We start from the raw sequence: 19,866 nt of genomic DNA on the forward strand, positions 1-19,866 counted from the left end.
CCCTAAGGCTGAGCAGAAAGGTTGTTTAGCAGAGCTTTCAAACGACCTGTAACTCTTGGGATGTGACAGAAGGTCCTGGCTTAGAGTGGGATTCAGGAAGCATGGGATTAAAGAGTTCTTCAGGACACGAAATCCCTAAGCATTATTAGCTCGTAAGTCCTCAGATAATCCGCAGAGCGTCTTAGATCAGCCAGCCAAGTAGCAAGTCAAAGTGACCATTCCAGAAAAATAGCTGAACCTTGGCTGCTGTCGGCGACAAGAAGAATCATGGATATATCCATTAATTATATTCCACAGGCGTTGACAATACCACTTGTTCTTTCATGATAGCTCTATGAAATAAAACTATTTAGACCTCAGAAATGTCTGTTTGTTTATATGGCAACTTTAATGAACATTTGGGGGAGATGGAAGGGTTTAGCATAACACAACATAAAATCGAATATTAATCTTCCCTTTCTCAAAAGTCCTATGATCAGCCAGATTGCTTGGTCTACTCTTTTTTTTTAAATCCTCACCTCTCAGTTCCCCTCCTTTAAAAACTTGACCTCAGAAATGTTTTCAGGGACCAAACCTTTGGCTTATTCTAGAGAGGTGAACATGGAAAAATATTTGCCCATGATTGAAGCCTAATCAAGCCGCAATTTATACAATAATCCTTGTCAAAAGACATGATCGTAAAAGGCAACCCATGCAGCTGCCAACTGGGTTTTCCTGCTAAGCATATTAATTTGGATTTTGTTTTCAACAGTAATAGCCAGACCTCATGCCTTTTTGCTCCAAGGTACAGTCGGTTAAATCTACTGGATAATACCTGTCTTGTCTGTTGCTAGGATCTTTCACATCTCGGGGGCTTCTGGCATGGAAAAAACACTTACCACTACTTACTTTTGTTTAACGTTCAGGCTATCAAGCTTTTACATAGATTAAGCACATTTTCCCAAATATTTAAACACTATTATGCAACTAATAAGCCGAACTACACATTTCATGAACCAATTTCCTTGAATATTTACAGGCTGATTTCAAATTTAGTCAAAGGTCTTTTAAGCATTTCAATAAAGCTACAAACTTTATATGGAGAATTCTCTTGAATGAAAACATACGTAACAGTTACAGTGACTCTAAAAGTTACTGTTTCACCCACATTTAAATCCACTTCAAAAATAGCAAGGCTATGGGTTTCATTTATTTCTCCAGACCTAATGCTTACCTCTCTAGAGTGATAATGGTCTTCTTAGACAGAAAAGAAGAGGAGATCCATCGAGGCTTCAGGTTCTAGGTCATGAGATGAGAGATTCTTGATGGGAACATGGTTTTCCCAGGGGAACAGAACCCACACTGGCATTTGTTGAACCACGTCACTTCCTATGGTTGAGTCCACTTGCTCCCTCAAGGGGTCTTGTCAAGCACACACCCTTTCTTGCACCTCCCTCTGTCACACCCAAGTCTAGTCTCAGGAGGGTCCGCCTCAGATTACTGTTTACTTCATAATATCCTATTAGCATCTCATTATAATTAGAATAATACGCAGGTTTATCTCCTAAGAGAAAGGAGGTGAGTCAGCTGGGTCACACCTATGGGACCACCATCCATCTTCTTCTAACACAGTTGCGGACACTCTTTCTCCCTGGTTGCTCTGTGTGACAGTGCAGTTCCTACTTCTCTCAAAAGCATATGTGTGCTCACGATTCCCATCCTCTCCTCTTTACACACAGAGAGACAAAAACACATACCCATATCCCATACACAGATTTATACTTGAGGTGCAAACCTGTGTATGGGAAAAAACAAAATGCCCATATATGTTTACATTCCTCTACTTATAAAAATGAAAATGAATTTTAAAATGAAGCATATTCTATTATAGTCAGCATTCTGTGTTTTGAAGACTACTTTTATTTTTTATTTATTTATTTTTTGGCTGAGTTGGGTCTTTGTTGCTGCATGCGGGCTTTCTCTAGTTGCAGCGAGTGGGGGCTACTCTTCGTTGCGGTGCGCGGGCTTCTCACTGGGGTAGCTTCTCTCCTTGCGGAGCATGGGCTGTAGGCACGTGGGCTTCAGTAGTTGTGGTGCACAGGCTCAGTAGTTGTGGCGCATGGGGTTAGCTGCTCCGCGGCATGTGGGATCTTCCCGGACCAGGGATTGAACCCGTGTCCCCTGCATTGGCAGGCGGATTCTTAACCACTGCGCCACCAGGGAAGTCCAATAACTACTTTTAGATTCATTCGTTTGTTCTTCCAATACGTGTCTACTGATGGTCCACTATAAGCAAGACATCATACTAGCTCCTGTGGTAGAGACTCCATGTTCCCCTTTTTTCTGATTTTCCTCTCCTCCTAGGTGTATGGGAAGATTATTCTTCTCTGCCCCCCTCCCCCATTAGGGCCATGTGACTAATTTTGACCTACAGGTTGTGAGCATAAACGTCTCTTCCAAGTAGGAACAATCATTTGCCAGAGTGAGACCCTAGAGCTCCCCCTTCTCCCTGCTGCCATGCCAGTTCCAGATGTAGGGGCCTCCTGAATCCCTGAGTGAGGATGTCATGGAACAAAGCCGCCTGCTGACCTGAGATGGACATGTAGCATGAGTGAGAAATAAATCTTTCTTGTGTTCAGCCTTTGATATGTGAGGGTTGTTTGTTACTGCAGCATAACCAAATCAATCCTGACTGAACACAAGGGATGAATAAGCCTTGGCTGCAGCTGTACAAGCACTAGTGGTGTAGCAAAAGAGATAATATTAGGACACAAAAAGTCATGAAGAACAGAACAGAATAGGATAAAAGCCAGAAGTGAGGTACATACATATAGCTATGAGACTTTATGTGATGTGGATATGGGATCATATCTAGACTGGGTAGAGATGGAGTAGAAATCAAGTGTGAGCCAGGTAGTGGTAACAGCAGAAGCAATAGCATGGAATGCAGAGTAACAGGGGGACTAGTGAGAGATGAATCTAGAAAGGTAGGTTAGGCCCAGATTAGGGCCTCAAAGGCTAGCTGAGGATTCTGAACCCTGGAAACTCTAAGGGGTAAGAAATGACATTAGAGTTCTTCTCTACAAACAATCTGGTCGTGCTTAAAAAGGTGACTTGGAGAAAAGAAATACTGGACATTAGGATACAAATTAAGAAGCTATATTGCATTTGGTTCATTATCAAATACCCTAAAAATGTGTACAGGCTTTGACTCTGCAACTCTTCTTTCATGAATTTAGCTTACAAAAGTAATTAAGGCTGTATATGATTAATGTTACAGGGGTGTTCATCAAAAGCACAATTATAAATGGAAAAGATTAGAAATAGCCTAGGAGGTTGAGTAAATAAATGGCATTATAGTCATACAATAGGAAACCATACATTAATTAATAATCTTATTGTAAAGGTCTGTTTATTAACAGATATTTATTATGTGCAATAAATTGCAAGATACTATTGCAGTATGATTCCACATCCACACATACATATATGGAGGTGTGTATACCAAAATGTTAACAGTAATTATTCCAAAGTGGTAGAATTCAATATAATAATTTTTTTCTTCTCTTTTGCTTACCTGAGTTTTCTAAAGTATCTACAATGAACATATATAATTTATATAGTAAAGAAATTCATTCATTATAAACAAAGTTTTTAAGGCTATTCTCACAGGCTATGGGTGAGGGTGCTTGGGAATGAAAAAGGATGGGACAAATGTGAGACATAATTTCAGGCAACAATCGACAGGACAAGGGAATTGATTAGTTAGAAAAGGCAAGCAAGAAAGAGGGATCACTTCTGACTACTCTGTGTATTGGATGACATTTGATAAAGGCAAATATTTTTTTAAGGGAAATACTGCAACCCAGCCTTTTAGTGCACTCACAAATATCCTTCTCCTCCTCCCCTGTCCTTGACTGAATCCCATCATCCCTGCTGCTCTTTTTCTGGGGTAGTCCTTGCAGAGTCTCTGTCCTGTGTTGACAAGACTTTTGTGTCTCTGTCCTAGGCACTGAAAAAACAAAATTTAAGAAAATGTAATATTTTTTAAATGACCAAACAGACACTTAGAATAAATTTTTAACACTACAAAATAATTGTTGACTTTGTTAAACTTCACCATTTATATCAGCATTTCCAGTTCGTTTAAAGAATAAGTTTTTAAAAAAATAGAACAGTAACTAGTGGGAAGAATGAGGAAAAAGACCAATATCTTAGACGTTACAGACATTGACAATCATTTATTTAGATAAAGCATCTCAGAAACAATAACTAAATTGATGTGAAAACTCCATTCCATTTACACAGAATATTTTTAGAAAGATAAGCCACAAGTAATGATAATTAAAAAGTGATCATAAGAATAGCTAACTTTAACACAGACATAGAGAATGAACTTGAGGACACGGGGAGGGGGAAGGGTAAGCTGGGACGAAGTGAGAGAGTGGCATGGACATATATACACTACCAAATGTAAAATAGATAGCTAGTGGGAAGCAGCCACATAGCACAGGGAGATCAGCTCGGTGCTTTGTGTCCACCTAGAGGGGTGGGATAGGGAGGGTGGGAGGGAGACGCAGGAGGGGAGGGGATATGGGGATATATGTATATGTATAGCTGATTCACTTTGTGATACAGCAGAAACTAACACACCACTGTAAAGCAATTATACACCAATAAAGATGTTAAAAAAAAAAGAATAGCTAACTTTATAATATATAATCTGTGCCAGGCACCCTTCTAAGACCCTTATATATATATCATCTCATTTCATCCTAACAATAACCTTATGAGGTGGGTACTATTATTATCTGTATTTTACAGGTGAGAAATCGAAGCACAGAGAAATTAAATAACTTGCTCAAGGTCACACAGCTAGTGATAGTGACCTACCCCAAACTACAAGCTTAAACAGGAATAAATTTTAAAATACACCCATGAGGTGTACAAGATACCATAATAGCTGCTATAGGGGAACATACACGACTTTTCCTTTAAGGAATTTAAAATCTAGACCTATATCATAAAATGTTAAACACCAATACAAGAATTAAATTAAAATTCCAGGAACTCATTTTAAAAGCCTACAGATATACCAAAGAATGGTTTAACTTCCTTAATCTTTCTGCTTAACAAATTTACATTTTTCAATAGTATACTATATTCATGAACACATGTAATATTTAATTGCTAAAATTTTCCACTGTAGTTAACTATTTCTGCAGGAAGTAATGCTTATTTAACAGCCAAAAAAAAAAAAAAATGCACATGAGGTTGAAGCACTAACATAAAACGCACAACAATATACTGGACTAACCATGTGTATTTTGGATCATTATATTGGACCTGCTCTTCAGCTCCACTTTAGCCAAATTCTCTGCTCCTACCATTATTCATCACCAAAAGACATCCTCTAATGGCAGGGATTTCAGGTACATCACGACAGTCAACCACGAAGGGCCCTCTCACCTTGCACATTTGCTCTCATGAGAGCTTCTGCCTGCACCAAATTGATGGATATGACCAGGTATCTCAGAGATAATTCATTTGGTGGAATCCATGTTATTTTCAGCTAAATTGATGAAACTGACTGATGGCTTTGTAATCACTGAAAAAATCTTTATTAAAAAAATTAGTTTGACTTTTTGTACCTGAAAACATTGGCTAAATAACTAATCTTTCCATTTTCCCACCAATTATTTTGACATCTTTTAAATGCAGTCAGAAGATAAATGCTACCCAATTTCCTTGTTATTAATCTTTCTTGGCCTCTCTGTCAGGATGTGGATGTAAATATCAGTTTGTACAAAATGGAGCTAGTTGGACATGCTTAATTTTTATGAGGCTAAGGACATAAATTTCTTGCATTAGTTCTTTTTTCAATTAGGGTAAAACACTTTTCAGTATTTCCTAGGAATTAGTGACTTGCTTGCTGCTGTATTAGTTAAGGTAACGCTAGCTTCTGTTACAGGTAACCCCCAAATCTCAGCAACTTAATCGAATAGAAGTTTATTTCTCATTCACATAAAGATAATCACTGGTGGGGTCCCAGGCTGATGGAGGCTTCACCAGCCAGCAGATGAGGAAAGACAGACAGCAAAGACAATTAGACCAGCAGCTTTTATAAGCCCTGTCTGGGAATGACACACAGCACTTTCAGCCACATTCCACTGACCAGAACATAGGCATGTGGTCTTACAGAGCTGCAGGAAGTGAGGAGGTGCCCTCTGGCAGGGTGGCTTCTTTCCAACAACTCTACACCATGGAAGGGAAGTGAAAACTTTTTTGGTGAAAGGACAGCTAGCCATCTCTGCTACAGTTGTTAAATCCTGGGAAATTATATTTTAGAAAGAGTGACCTCTGACCGGGTCTTTTTAAATAAATATTTTATAAAGCTTACCTAAAGTGACTGATTTCAGTAAAACAAATTAAATCAATATCTACTGATCAATCACCTACTATGTGTAAGTCTCTTGAGAAATCCTGTGGAAAAGTTGGGGGTGGTGTGGATACCAAGATGAAGGAAACATGGTCTTTCTCTCCATGAAGTATGACAAGGCAATGAACTTTTGTGTATGTTATATACAGTCCATAAGATGTAATTTAGACCATAATTTTACTTCTAGAAGAAAAAAAGAAAAATGTTTGCAACGAGAATATTTGTTTTATTTTCTGATTCAATATTTTCACTGTAGGAAAATTTGGAAATTACAAAAAGGTACAAATCAGTAATAAACCTTTAAATGTCCCTAATCCTATCACACAGGTAATCACTGTGAACACTTTTCCTGTTGATATTATACCCACATATGCATATTTTTAAAATTATTTTATGAAGGTAAATTTCAAAGCACCGAATTTAAAAACACCAGTTGACCTGTACTCAACATGTTTATAATCATGAAGAAATTCGAGTGAGCATGCCAATAAACTGTTTTTCTTTGCTGGTGTCTGGGACATCAAGGTTCATGATTTATCATTAAAAGAGAGGGGGGTGGGGCAGGACGAACAGTTACATCAACTTTTAAGCATCTAACAAATAAATAAAAACATAATGCTGCAAAAACAAGCACCATAAAAATGCATTGAAATCCCCTATATTTATTTCACATACGGCACGAGCAAGGACCACAAGGATACGTCCTGGAAGAAACAGCTGACAAGGGCTGGGAGTAAGAGGAGAACTTTTCCGGCAGTCATAATGGTCCAAAGACAATTGGGCTCAGCCAGGAGCTCTCCATCACTGGAGGTGTTGGAGGACAGGCTGATAGATCTCTACTTCGGAATGTCAAAGAGGGGATCCATGCATTGGACACGAGATAGAGAGGTACCCTAAAGTCCTTTCCCACCTAGGGAGCATAGGTACTACCACATGTAGGGACACATGCAGGGTCCCTGCAGGAGCAGCTCTGGAGCAGACCTTATTTGAGCTGTTTGGGATTATACATCTTGTGATAAAATTAACCTCACCAGAAGACCTCCTAGTTAGCTGGTAGGCCTGAAACAGGGCTTTCTTAGCAGGAAGAAGGAGGCAGTAAGGAGTTAACTGCATCACTGTTGGCATTCCCGAGACACCCCGAGACTCAAATGGAGAATAGCAGTGGAGGAGAAGGTGGGAAGTAGAAGCAGAGAACCGGGCAGGGAGATGTCCCAAGAGTCACAGGAAAGTGGCAGGAGCCACAGGTATTATTTCAGGAGGCTCAGAAGTAACCCCAATGCCCTGTAAAGACCATCAAGTCTTTATTTCTCTGTTTGGCAGCCATCCTCCTCTACCTCCACCCGCTCTTATTTCAGGTCTGGCGGTAGCAAAATGGACCAAATTCATCTCGGTCCTTTCCAGTTTGGGCCATGGAGACACAGCTGATACTGTACAGCAGGCATTTTTACAAAAAGATAGCTCTTTGCCATATCTCTAATTCTCATTCAGTCCAAAGCTGCATCTTCTGACTGCTCTGATCAGAGCAGAGGAACTCTAACTCTGAATAGAAAGAGAAAAACACGGTCAGTGAATTGTGCCACGACTGCGCAAAATCACATAGCTAGGCGCAGCACTTCGACTTAATTGTCCATTGACGTTATAGAGTTTGTTCACCTCCCCCTCTTCTCCTCTCCTCAGTCAATTCACCTTAGCTGTTTTGAAAACAAAACAAAATTCCATTCTGGCTTTGAAATAATATTGCAGCATAAACAATTGGTAGGTGTGTTTCCAAGTGGCTTGAGTGAAGTGCCACAGAGTAAGTAGGCGACCACCGAGGTTGCTAAAAAATTTCCTGTCCTGACCAGGGTTGCGTTTCTGGAGAATATTTAACAGGGAGGGTTTTAATGCTTCTAAAGATGTTGAAACTAAAGAACAAATATTGATCCAGAGAGCACCACAACTCCCCTGAAAGAGGGTAAAAGACGTCCTTTATAAAATGAAAAACTACTTGGCGGGAACAGTCCCAGACCGCTGCACAAGTAGCCCTCAGAGGGCCGAGGGGCCAGGTGGGCACGGCCAGCCCGGGCACTAACGCACCGGGCAGCACCGCAGATGCCCCTCGCTCTGGGAGGCCACGGTCTTCCCGCCAGGCCGACCTGAGCCTCCGGCCAGAGCAACTGGGCCCCGAGGCCACCCCAGGCCGCAGCTGGCGGCCGCTGGCACCCGTGTCGGGTAACTAGGCCAGGGCTGGTTCCCGCGGCTCGCCGCCGCCGGAGAGTTGGGCTCCGCCGAGGCCACCCCGCGCGGCAGCTCCACAAGCCCCGGGCGGCGCTGGAGGTGAGGCTCTCGCCCAAAGGCACCCTCCCCGCGCCCGGGCGGCGGTGAGTCAGGGCGCGTTATGCAAGTCCTGGCCCGCCGGCCCCGGCGCCTCCCCCTCGGTCTTTCATCCCGCGCCGTTACGAAAGCGCGACCCCCCTCCCCCCGGAGCTTTATATAATGCGGCCGGGCGGCCCCCGCTCGCCTCCCTAGCTCCACGCGCGCCCGGACCCGCGACCAGGCTTGAGCGCAGCTCCCGACCGTGAGCGGCGGCCCGGCGGGACCGGGGGGCCGGCGCGGGAAGGATGGGGGGCCGGGATGAACGGGATGGGGGTACGGGGGCAGGAGGGCTGGGGGACCGGGGGCCGGCGGGATGAGGGCTCGGCGCGGGCGGGATGGGGTCTAGGGACCGGCAGTGGCGGGTCGGCTGGTCCGGCCGGTCCGGCCGCCAGGCGCTCACGGCGCGCGGTTCCCGCAGGGCGGACTCCCGAGCAGGATGGAGTGGGTGTGGGCGCTGGTGCTACTGGCGGCGCTGGGCAGCGCCCGGGCGGAGCGCGACTGCCGGGTGAGCAGCTTCCGAGTCAAGGAGAACTTCGACAAGGCTCGCGTGGGTATCTGCGTCCCGGATGCCCCGCGTTCCCCTTTACCGGCGGCCGGCCGTGCGCTCCCGGACACCAAACGCTGCTCTACTCTCTTCCCCAGTTCTCCGGCACCTGGTACGCCATGGCCAAGAAGGACCCCAAGGGCCTCTTTCTGCAGGACAACATCGTCGCCCAGTTCATGAACGAGAATGGCCACATGACAGCCACGGCCAAGGGCCGAGTCCGTCTCTTTAAGTCAGTGACCTCTGGGGGGCTGCGCTCTTTGCGCTGCAGGGTCCCCCGGGCTGAGCGCCAAACCCTGTCTGGGGAGGGACGGGAGCACCCGGGGTGGGATGCAGGGAGCCCGTCGCCCAGCCTGGCTCACGATCCCCTTGGCTTCTGCAGTAATTGGGACCTGTGCGCAGACATGCTGGGCACCTTCACAGACACCGAGGACCCTGCCAAGTTCAAGATGAAGTACTGGGGCGTAGCGTCCTTTCTCCAGAAAGGAAGTAAGTAGTCGGCTTAGTGGGACTGTCTTGGGGGATGGGAGACATACCTAGCTTTGGCTAGGGTTTCTCCTCCAGTGGCACCCTTGGGAAGAACGGTCTGTAAGCAACCAGAACTCTCAGCAGGGCTTAAAGCTAGAGGGGTGAAATGGCAAGTAGCCAGGCCCCTTCACTGCGCCCACCCCATCCCCCAGCTCAAAAACCTGACCCAAGCTCAAAAGGCTCTTGGGCCTGTCACGTGACCTCCTCCTGCCATTTACCCATACGGCCAGTGTGCCAGGGGGTGTGGCCTTCTCCATGCTGAGACCACCCACCTCCTCAAGACCCAACTCGCATCACCACCCAACCTGGTTTTGCATTTCCTCCATTTCTTTAGGCTGAATCCCTGAAACTGCTTGACTACTAGGGGCCCAGCAGAGGCTCAGAGACTCTCATCCAAGGACGTAGGGAGCATTTATGCACAGGGTTGACTCACTCCAAGGTGCCCTACCTGCCGATGCTGAGATTCTGAGCCAGGCACAGTGCTCTGGGTGACAGTGACCTCTTCCCTTTCTCCCAAGCCCTGAAACTCATATGGGGGGCAGGGTGTTAAGGACTCTCAGAAGAGCATCCTAAACTTCAGCCTGATGTAGATGTTCGAGAGCATACATGTACAAGCTCTTTCTACTTTTTCCTCATTTCTCCTAAGTTTCAAATCTGCAGTCTGCTTGGTACCTAGAGAGTAATGCAGGCCACGGGGGACATATCATGGAACCATAGAGACGGAGAGTTAACACTGTGAAGGGGGTTCAACATGCAGATGAATAAACTGAGGTCAAGAGAAGGTAGTGCTTTGTCCAAGGTCATGCAACAAGTTTGTGAGAGCCAGTGTCAGAAGCCAGGGGTTCCAGCTCCCAGGTCAGGATTAGGTGGTCCTGAACAGCAGGGACTCCTAATACAAACCAGCTTCTACAATTTTACAGAATACTGTTGGAACTCTCCCGGGAGACAGGCCCCAGAGGGCTGTTCAGGGGGACTCTTAGCTTGGTGAACCAGGGCAGAAGTGTCCTTTCATGTAGCCCATCTACACGGGGCACGCACTCCTTGACTTCCTCTACAGCTGTGTTAGATGAACTTTTACTTTTTTTTTTATCGAATTGCATCTTCAGTATTGATTTACACTGTACATATGGAGTTGCTATTCAACGAGGGGAAAAAAGCTTTTATCCTTAGAGGTAATAAAAATTTTTTCAAATAACGCAGCAAAACTTCCTAAAGTGATCCATTTAGAGTAAAAGATAAACTTTTCTGATAATGGATTACAAAAATCAGTACCACGGGGCCCAAGGTTACTACTTTTTAGAATCTGCATCTTATCAAACAGGTGAGCATGGCCACCGCTGAGCAGTCGTATGTCTGCCCCTGACCCCCACATCCCGGTGTCTGACACATTCCCCATGGGAAAGCCTGGGACATTCAGGGGTGGCTCAGTCTTCCTCCTGGCGGGCCTGCAGTGAGCTGAAGAGGGGGCTCACCACCCACCGCTGTGCAGCTCTCCTACAGGGCATGGGTTTGGGCTGAGCCCCTTCTAGGCAGGGACTCCCAGGGTTCTCAGAGCCAAGAGACACACCCAGAGGTGACTTAGGCAAGGATTAGCGATCTCCCTTACACCCTTAATGCTGGGGGATCCAGGTTCCCCTGCGTTCCTGCAGCACAGAACATGACATAGAGCAGAGATCATCACTTGCCTCATGACCTGGGTGTGAAATGGAGACACAGAGGCTTTGCGTTTCTTGTTTCCTATCCCCTGTTGCCCCCAGTTTATTTATCGCCTGGAGACAGTGTGGTGTAGAGGTTAGGTATGGGGGCTCCAGAGTCAGATTGAAACTCAGTTCTGTCCTGCTCTTTGTGATCCTGGGTGAATTACTTAATTTCTCTGTGCCTCAGTTTCCTTATCTGGAAAATGGGGATGATAGTGTGCACTTTCAGGTCGTTGTGAAAAATAATTGAGAAAGCACAGAAAGTGTCCACACACTGAATGACACACAACTAAGTGCTCAGAAAGTCTTGGTCATGGTTATACATCAACAAGAATGTTAAGCAGAGATGTGACACGTTTTACCAAATGTGAGGTGTTTGGATATCCACATTGTTGTTTCTCCATGGCAAACCTCTCACATACATTCTTACTAACGTGGTTTCCCCATCCTGTCTTTATTGACGTTAGTACCACCTTTGTTTACACTTATGCTTCATGGCTTACATCCCAGTCTTAGGAAGAAATATAGTGTAAATTCTTCAAGGGCTCAGCTCTGCCTCTGTCAGGCAAGCTTTGAAGAGTATGAGCTCTAAGAAAGAATCTCTGATGTCAGAGGGTAGGCATCTTCTGCCCTCAAGGCAGAACCTACCCTCTTTTGCCAGCTTGGAGAAGTGAGTCAGGTTACTAAGCCAGAATTAGGATGGAGCCAGAAAAGCCGTGAACCAGATCATGCAGTGGACTGAGAGGCAGGAGAGCAGTGTGCATAGTGAGAGGACCGGGAACTAGCTGATACGGATCAGTGCCAAAGATTCATCCTGCTGTCGGGGGTAACATACGTTGGTGGCCGTCAATATCAGCCACAAAGGCACAAGATATTGTCAGAGGGTAGATGGAGGAGACATCAGTAGAAAGGTCTAGTCTGTGGTTTTTTTTTTTTTTTTTTTTTTTAGAAAGGTAATTTTAAATTTATTTATTTATTTATTTATTTATTTATTTTTGGCTGTGTTGGCTCTTCGTTTCTGTGCTAGGGCTTTCTCTAGTTGTGGCAAGTGGGGGCCACTCTTCATTGCAGTGCGTGGGCCTCTCACTATCGCGGCCTCTCTTGTTGCGGAGCACAGGCTCCAGACACGCAGGCTCAGTAGTTGTGGCTCACGGGCCCAGTTGCTCCGTGGCATGTGGGATCTTCCCAGACCAGGGCTCGAACCCGTGTCCCCTGTATTGGCAGGCGGATTCTCAACCACTGCGCCACCAGGGAAGCCCCTAGTCTGTGGTTTTGATGGGTCCACATTCTCGGTTGTTCTTTGGAAAGATACGATCACATTTATTATCAGGGAGAGAAAGAATTATAAAAGTGAATGAGGTTCCCCCCATCACTGACTCCAGGATTTTTTCCTGTAAAGGACAAGATCCTTTCTCATGGTCCCAATTTTCTAAGAGCTGTCAGAATTCTCTGTAGTCTCCTGCTTCCTAACTCCTGAATCCAGTTTTGGGAAGTGGCTGGTTTCTGGGGCCAGGCAGTAAGTTTCCCTGACATCTGAGTGGCGGAGGGAGATGCAGTGGCCCCGTGGCTTTCTGTCTTGCAGACGATGACCACTGGATCATTGACACGGACTACGACACCTATGCTGTGCAGTACTCCTGCCGCCTCCTGAACTTCGATGGCACCTGCGCCGACAGCTACTCCTTCGTGTTCGCCCGCGACCTGAACGGCTTTTCCCCAGAGGTGCAGAAAATCGTGAGGCAGAGGCAGGAGGAGCTGTGCCTGGCCAGGCAGTACCGGCTGATCGTTCACAATGGTGAGTGGTGTGTGGGAACAGGGCACCGGCTGCTCGCCCTTAAGGGTCCCTGGGTCTGCGTGCCCTGAGATGCATTTCATCTGCATGCAAGAGAAACCAGGGAGTCTTGGGAGCCCCCTCTGAGCCCAAGTCTTCGTCCCTCTTGACCAGATCTTTCACTAGCCTTATCATGGGGCTGATGCAGAAGGAGTGGGCAAAAGCCTTTTTTCCAAAACCTTGGCACTTTTAATTAAGTAAAACTGCAGGGGACAGCCTCTTCCTTTTTATCTGCTACCTTAGGCCCAGTCTGTGGTCACATGATTTTGCTCCTGGCTGCACTACCCCAAAAACCATTTTGACTAGATTAATATTGTCTGGGGAATTGAGTGGCCCCAGTGAAGAGCTGGGCATTGAATGTGGCCATTGGTGTAAAAACAACTTAAAGAGAGACATCACCATAGCAAGTTCAAAAGAGAGTGATTCCAACAAATGCTCTTTTTCTAATATGGAACTAAATATCCAATAAGTTGACCAGCTGGTTTTCCTCACTTATGTTTTTTTGAGATCCCCTGGAACACCCACTGAATCTTTTTACGGATACTACTCTTGTCTGACCTTGATTTAAAAGCCAGTAATATTCTGGAGGAAAGTGCACATTTTATTTTGAGTAGACACTCACTCTCATGGGAAACTGGGTTTCAAAATCCAAATAGGGTAATGCTAAATTGTAGGGGAAAAAAGAGAACAAAACTGAACTTCTCTGTTGGTCATCTAACTAGCTAACCCACACGACACCAAACAGATATGAACGCAGACCAAACAAGTAAATAAATAAGATTTTGATGTTTCACCCAGGGGCAGCTTAAGTGTAGGGCAGGATTTCACCCCAGCCAGGCTCCACACCAAGCCCTTTGCCTGCCTTATCTCACTTAATCCTGGAGACACCTCATGAAGTAGGTATTCTCATTACCCACATTCTACAAGATGAGAAAACAGAGGCTAAGAAAGATTACGAAGGTTGCCCAAGATCTTCAATAGATAGCTGAGTTGGATGCAAACCAAAGTGGTTTTGTGACTCTGAAGCCCCTTGTGGCACCACCTGGTGACATATGACACAGGACACGGTGAACACTCTATAAAACTGCTAACAGAATAGCTGAGGTCAGGCTGACTTGGCCCTCACTTCCTGAAACAGGAGGACATACCCACATCCCTGTGAAATGCAGTGAGGCAAATTTAAGACAAATAAAAAAACAGCACTTTGATACAGGAGATCCTATGCTCTGGGGCCCACCCCATCACCCCCAGAGAAATTCAGAGGGTTTCAGAAAGCCTTGAAGATGTTTATGAATTAGAGCCACATCTAGCTATAACCTTACAAGAAGCATTTGAACAAAGCCGAGCCCTAAGGTCATCGAATATTCACTCTCTACATTTAACACCAGCTCCATATTTCTGTCATTAATATCTTTGTTTTCTACATTTCAGGTTACTGTGATGGCGAATCAGAATGAAATATTTTGTAGCAACATGGAGGGTGTCGTTTCATTAGGAAACTTCCCATTAACTCACTCAGCCTTCAACTCTTAGAGTTTAGTTTGCACCGCTCTCTTCCCCTCCCCTCCCCTCCCCTCCCCTTCCTTCCCCTCCCCTCCCCTCCCCTGCGTAAACATAAAACATTCAGTACACGTAAAAATATATGTGGGGATAAGTGAATCTCTTTGCACTCAAATGTCTGTGTTCCCTGGAGTTTTCTAAGGAATCATTTGAGGATTAGGACTCCAGACGCTGATTTATTAAAATATGTATAGTTACCTATTTCCTATGATTTGGGTTTTTATTTGTGTTCGCGTCTGTGTTGAAGCGCGAAGTTCTGCAGGTGGCTGGGTAGGATGCACTTTTCGTATACCGCAAGGGGTTCTTCTCTCCTGGCTCTTTATGACCTTCGGCCTGTTCTAGTGCCTAACCTCCATTATTAATGAATGTGGCTTCTCTTAACGTCCTGAAAAAGGGATTTCCCCATTAACCCAGGAAGGCCTTAACTACTGAGGCCAAAAGAGGTGAGTGTAGGTTAGGCCAGGCCAGTGACCCCAGCCTCAGGCAGCCCCAGGCCCTTGAGGCGGGCGGGGTGGCAGGCTTACCCCCAGCTGGTCTGAGACGCTGAGAGGCATGGGTTGGGGTGAGCTCTAAGAAACGCCCCCCAGCCCTTCATTGTCTCTGGCACCTAATTCACTTCTTATTTCAGGTGTGGGCAAAACGTTGCAGGATAAGAGGCCATGGGCTTCCCTGGGGGAATCAGGAGGTGGATCATGGCGCCCCTACCTAGAGTGTACGGGAAAGGGGAAGTAGCTGGGTCTGGGGCAGGACACCAGTGTCCCACACCATTAGCAGCACTTGTGAACACTAACGTATACCTGCATACAAAGCCACGTGCCTCAGTTTCCCAGGAGCTCCTAGGAGCCTCAGTTTATCATCTTGAAAAGGCATCAAGGCTTTGGTACCAGTGTCTTGGTTTTACTTCAAAATTCTCCTCAGATATAATTAGCTGTATGATTTGGGGCTGCTTGTATAGTTTCTCTGAGCCTCACTCTCCTCTTGTGAAATATGGGGAAACAGTGTCTGCCTGATGGGCTGCAGTGAGGGTTCAGTTAGAGCACTTCGGATGCCAGGTTGACATTTCTGAGATGTGTCGGAAGCAGGGAAGGGCAGCTCTCTCCCGTGTGTGAGGAGAGCTCTGCCTGGGTGCCGGCATATCAGGGGGCCACGGAGGCTCCTGGGGCCCCCAAATCAATGTGCTTTGTTCTCCCACCAGAAAGGGAGAAGGCAGGGGACCATGCACAGGAAAGCTCTACCTGTCATTCACATGGAACAGGGGCCATCAGAGCCAGGCCCTTCAGCTGTCACCCCAGAGACCCAGAAGACAGCCACACATCACTTCAAAAAGCAGCTTTAATTTACCAAATTTATTAACTAAAGATGAACAAAAGATCCCTGTCCTCTAGTCCTCAAGTTTGTAATAAACCTTACTTCAAAAGCAAGCTGCTCAAGAAACTCCACCAGCAAAGACAACTACTGGCTCTGATTTACTTGGTGACAAAGATTGGTTGAGCATGTACTATGTGCCAGGCCCTGAGCTACTGTTCCAGCCACTGGCCCAACCTCCAAGTGCTGGCGTGGCCCTGGGTTCTCGCTGGCTCTGGTTTCTTCTCTCTCTTCCCAGGGATATTTCATAAAACCATAAAACTGCAAACACTATCTAATGACTCCCAACATTGTATATTCAGGCCCACACCCCACATCCCTGCACCCAACTGCCTACTCTCCATCTGGATCTCACTGGGGTTTCACATATATATGCCCCAAATGAAACTCTTGGTTCTTCTACTTCCCATTCTCCTAGTCTTCCCCATTTTTGTTGCCTGCTCTCCATCCAATCACTGCCAGGGGTCACCCTTGAATCCTCTCTTTCCCTCCTAATCTGCATCCTGTCCATCAATAAATCATGTTTGCTCTGCCTTCCCAAAGTATGTCCCAAGATCATTTCTCACAATCCCCCACTGAAGCCACCCACCTCCAACTTCCCCATCTTCTTTCTCTACTTCAACAGCCACCTAACTGGTCTCCATCTTTATTCCTGCTCCACAAAGTTCATTCCCTGCACGGCAACCAGTAGAGCAGGTCCCATCAGCATCCAATCGCAAACCTCCAGTGTCTGCCCACTAAACACAGCATAAACTCTCTATGGTAGCCTCCCAGACCCTGTGCAATCCAGCCCTGTAACCTCTCTGGTCTCAACCGATGGTCTCCAGCACAGCATCCCTCTGTCTTGGCATCAAGGACACTGCCCGCCATACAGGAGGCTCAGCCAGTAGTTTGCTTTGTTTATACCTATCTTCTTTCTGTCCCACAAGTACACAAGCCTCTTTGCACCAGCACCAGCGTCTGCTCCATCTGCAAAGCCCCATTCCCTTGGATTCACATGGCTGGCTCCTTCTTGTGGTTTACCTTTTGGCTCAAATATACCCCTCAGAACGGTCTTCGCAGACCCCTCAACACCCCATCTAAATTGCCACCACTGTCCTATTTTCTTCATGATGCTAATTCATTCTATGATACTATATTGTCTATTGACTTAGGTTTGGTTTTTCGCTGCCCCCATCTAGAAGATAAGTAAGCTCCATGAGGGCAGGGGCCATGGCCGTCTGGTTCACTGCTGTATTCCCACCACCAAGAACACCGGCCACAGCATGTGCTTAAGAGGCATCTGACAGGTGGATCAACGAAGGGAATCACTCCTGTTCTCACTGTCAAATGTTTGGAGTCATCCGACCTCCTCTCTGACTTCATGACAAAGCTTCTCCTAAAGGGGTCCATGGCATCCCTTTATAAATGAAAAATAAAGTCACCTTTAATTCCTTGGAAATTAAATCCTTGTTCCTTGGAAATTCCACAAGCGCTCTTGACATTAATGAATGATCCTGAAGCCTTGCAAATCCAAGGTGGGGAGCTAGAGTGGCCATGACTCTTCAGAGGAAAAATCTGGGTCCTGAACCTGTTCCAAGACTCACTTCAGGAAACCAGCAAGGCGTGGCTTTACGTGTAGGAGATGAGATTGCCGAACAGTTACAAATAAAAATTATTAAACTTAATCATATTACACAACTGAAAAAGTTCATACTGAAAAGGAACCCACAGCAAATACTTTTATAAAGGATAAAATTGTTATACTGAATGATCACCCCTTAATTTACTGGTGCTGTAAATGTACATTTGCATAGGTTACATTTTCTTAAAGCAGGTATCCTGGTGCGACCGTCCTGGAAATGAACTCCCTTTGAAAACACACCATGGCTTGCCAGAGAGTGACAAATAGACGCCTACAGAGAAAAATCAACTAGCTGGAAATAACAGACAGATCATTTCTTCTGACAGATGTGTCTGTAAACATGACTCTCTTTTCCGAGAAGAAGAAGCAGTGAAAAAATTTCCTCCATTCGTTCCTAAACAGTGACATGTTGTAGAGGATGGGGTTGACGGCCGAGTTGGCAAAGGTGAAGGCCACCACCCAGAAGAAGAGGGACGGCCAGATGACCAGGTTTTGCTTGAAGTTCTGGATCAGGATGAGGAGGATGGTGATGATGATGGGGCTCCACATGATGAAGAAGGAGATCATGAGCAGGAAGAGGGTGCGGAAGAGCCGGACGTCCTGCTGGGACACACGGAGCTGGTGGCTCTCCGAGTAAGCCAGGTTCGTCGTGAGCCTTCTCCTTGATGCCTTCGTGATCTGCAGGAACACAAAACAGAGCCGGCGCCACAGTTTATGGCAGGACATCGGCAGTGTTGATCTAGGAGGGGCAGAGGAGGCCCAGCAGTTGGAATCTGCCATCCTCGCTGCACTGGGACCACTTGGCTTTGGAGCTTTGTGCGGAGACAGCTCCCTTCTCAGAGGCCTGGCTCGCTGCCCACGCTTAGGATGCGCTGGTCAGCTGGCCTCCTGAGAAATAAGGCAGATCATCCATGTTATAAAGAGTGTTGATGAGGGGAAGTGAAAAGCCAGAATGCAATGGTCTAGAAGAGAGATGTGTGAACACAGATTTAGGTGTCATTCAAGATTCCCCTTCCCAGTAAGAAAGAGGAGCTGGTCAGAGCACTGCTAGTGACATGTGTTGAAAAACTGAAACCATTTCCCATTTATGCCCCCAGGTGAGAGGTGACAACTGGTAGGATAAACATCCTCGTGCCTATCTTTGCACACCTAGATGAGCATATCAGTAGAATAAATTCTCAACAGTGGAACTGAAAGGACCTCTAATATTTTGTATTAATGAGCAGGGTCAGCATTAGAGCAGAGGGATTGTGGGCAAGAAGGCAACTCTGGTGATACGGGTTCAGAAGGGTGTTCTGGACTCTTCTTTCAGGAGCCCTTGCAGGCACTGCTCTCTGAACCTTCTGCCCAGTCTCTTCTGGTCAGTTAGAGGGTCTTGCTTCAGCATCACTCAGAGAAGCTGGTTACTAATTGGCTGTGGGCAGCCTTGGACATATGGCCCATCAACTGAGGCAGGCTAACCAGATTAAAATAAAGCCCTGCATGTCCTCTCACCCCACTGTCCCACGTAAAAACAGTATTTTTGGAACAGACAAATGCTTCATAACATCTCAGAACCAGAGTGTTGGAGCTAGATGGGCCCATGCATGGTTGGAGCAGCACTTCTCAGACTTCACTCTGCCTGTGAGGCATTCAGCACTATTTATTTAAATGTAGATTCTGATTTTGCATGCCCCGAGGGCCACACTTTGAGTAGCCAAGGCCTACTCCACCCCTTCATTCCACAGGTGAGGAAACAGGCCCTCCCGAGAGAGGGTTTAGCCAAAGTACTTTGAAAACAGGAGCCTTGGAACTGTTCACATCAGAGAGCAAAAGCCCCACAGAAGCTGAGTCCGTGAGAGAGAAGGCGGGGCTTCCCCAGAGGCTCTAAAGACCCCAGCGCTTAGGCTCACACTGCCCTGGAGATACATACAGAGTCCTGCCCTTACGCCTAATTCTAATTTT

The 19,866-nt window shown here is 46.1% G+C and overlaps 2 protein-coding genes across 6 annotated transcripts in view; one reads left to right on the forward strand and one right to left on the reverse strand.

The window, feature by feature from the left end:
- Window positions 1–162: 162 nt before the first annotated feature.
- FFAR4 (free fatty acid receptor 4) overlaps window positions 163–19,866 on the reverse strand; it is a 38,580-nt gene continuing 18,876 nt past the window's right edge. For 2 of the 5 annotated variants that reach the window (XM_082423891.1, XM_082423890.1), the window contains one exon: window positions 16,261–18,600. In XM_082423891.1, coding sequence (XP_082280017.1) covers window positions 18,211–18,600 — 390 coding nt within the window. In that variant the 3' untranslated portion in view covers window positions 16,261–18,210. Of the gene's footprint in view, window positions 333–1,213; window positions 3,992–16,260; window positions 18,649–19,866 lie in introns of those variants that run through there. The other 3 variants (XM_082423892.1, XR_014253095.1, XM_082423893.1) reach the window with 3 other exon arrangements.
- On the forward strand, window positions 8,817–15,134 carry RBP4 (retinol binding protein 4). The gene is made up of 6 exons (XM_082423948.1): window positions 8,817–8,975; window positions 9,192–9,320; window positions 9,416–9,549; window positions 9,700–9,806; window positions 13,125–13,337; window positions 14,805–15,134. The coding sequence occupies exons 2-6, from the start codon at window positions 9,210–9,212 to the stop codon at window positions 14,828–14,830; spliced, it is 591 nt and encodes a 196-aa protein (XP_082280074.1). The 5' UTR covers window positions 8,817–8,975; window positions 9,192–9,209; the 3' UTR covers window positions 14,831–15,134.

This window comes from Balaenoptera physalus (genome assembly GCF_965194825.1).
Source record: "Balaenoptera physalus genome assembly, chromosome: 14".
NCBI classification, from domain to species: Eukaryota; Metazoa; Chordata; class Mammalia; order Artiodactyla; family Balaenopteridae; genus Balaenoptera; species Balaenoptera physalus.

What these genes read in the sequence shown, in the direction of transcription:
- RBP4 (XM_082423948.1), top strand. Translation starts at nt 9,210, where the DNA reads ATGGAGTGGGTGTGGGCGCTGGTGCTACTGGCGGCGCTGGGCAGCGCC. An exon ending in AGAACTTCGACAAGGCTCGC is followed by an intron (nt 9,321 to 9,415) that starts GTGGGTATCTGC and finishes TCTCTTCCCCAG; the next exon opens with TTCTCCGGCACCTGGTACGC. An exon ending in GGCCGAGTCCGTCTCTTTAA is followed by an intron (nt 9,550 to 9,699) that starts GTCAGTGACCTC and finishes TGGCTTCTGCAG; the next exon opens with TAATTGGGACCTGTGCGCAG.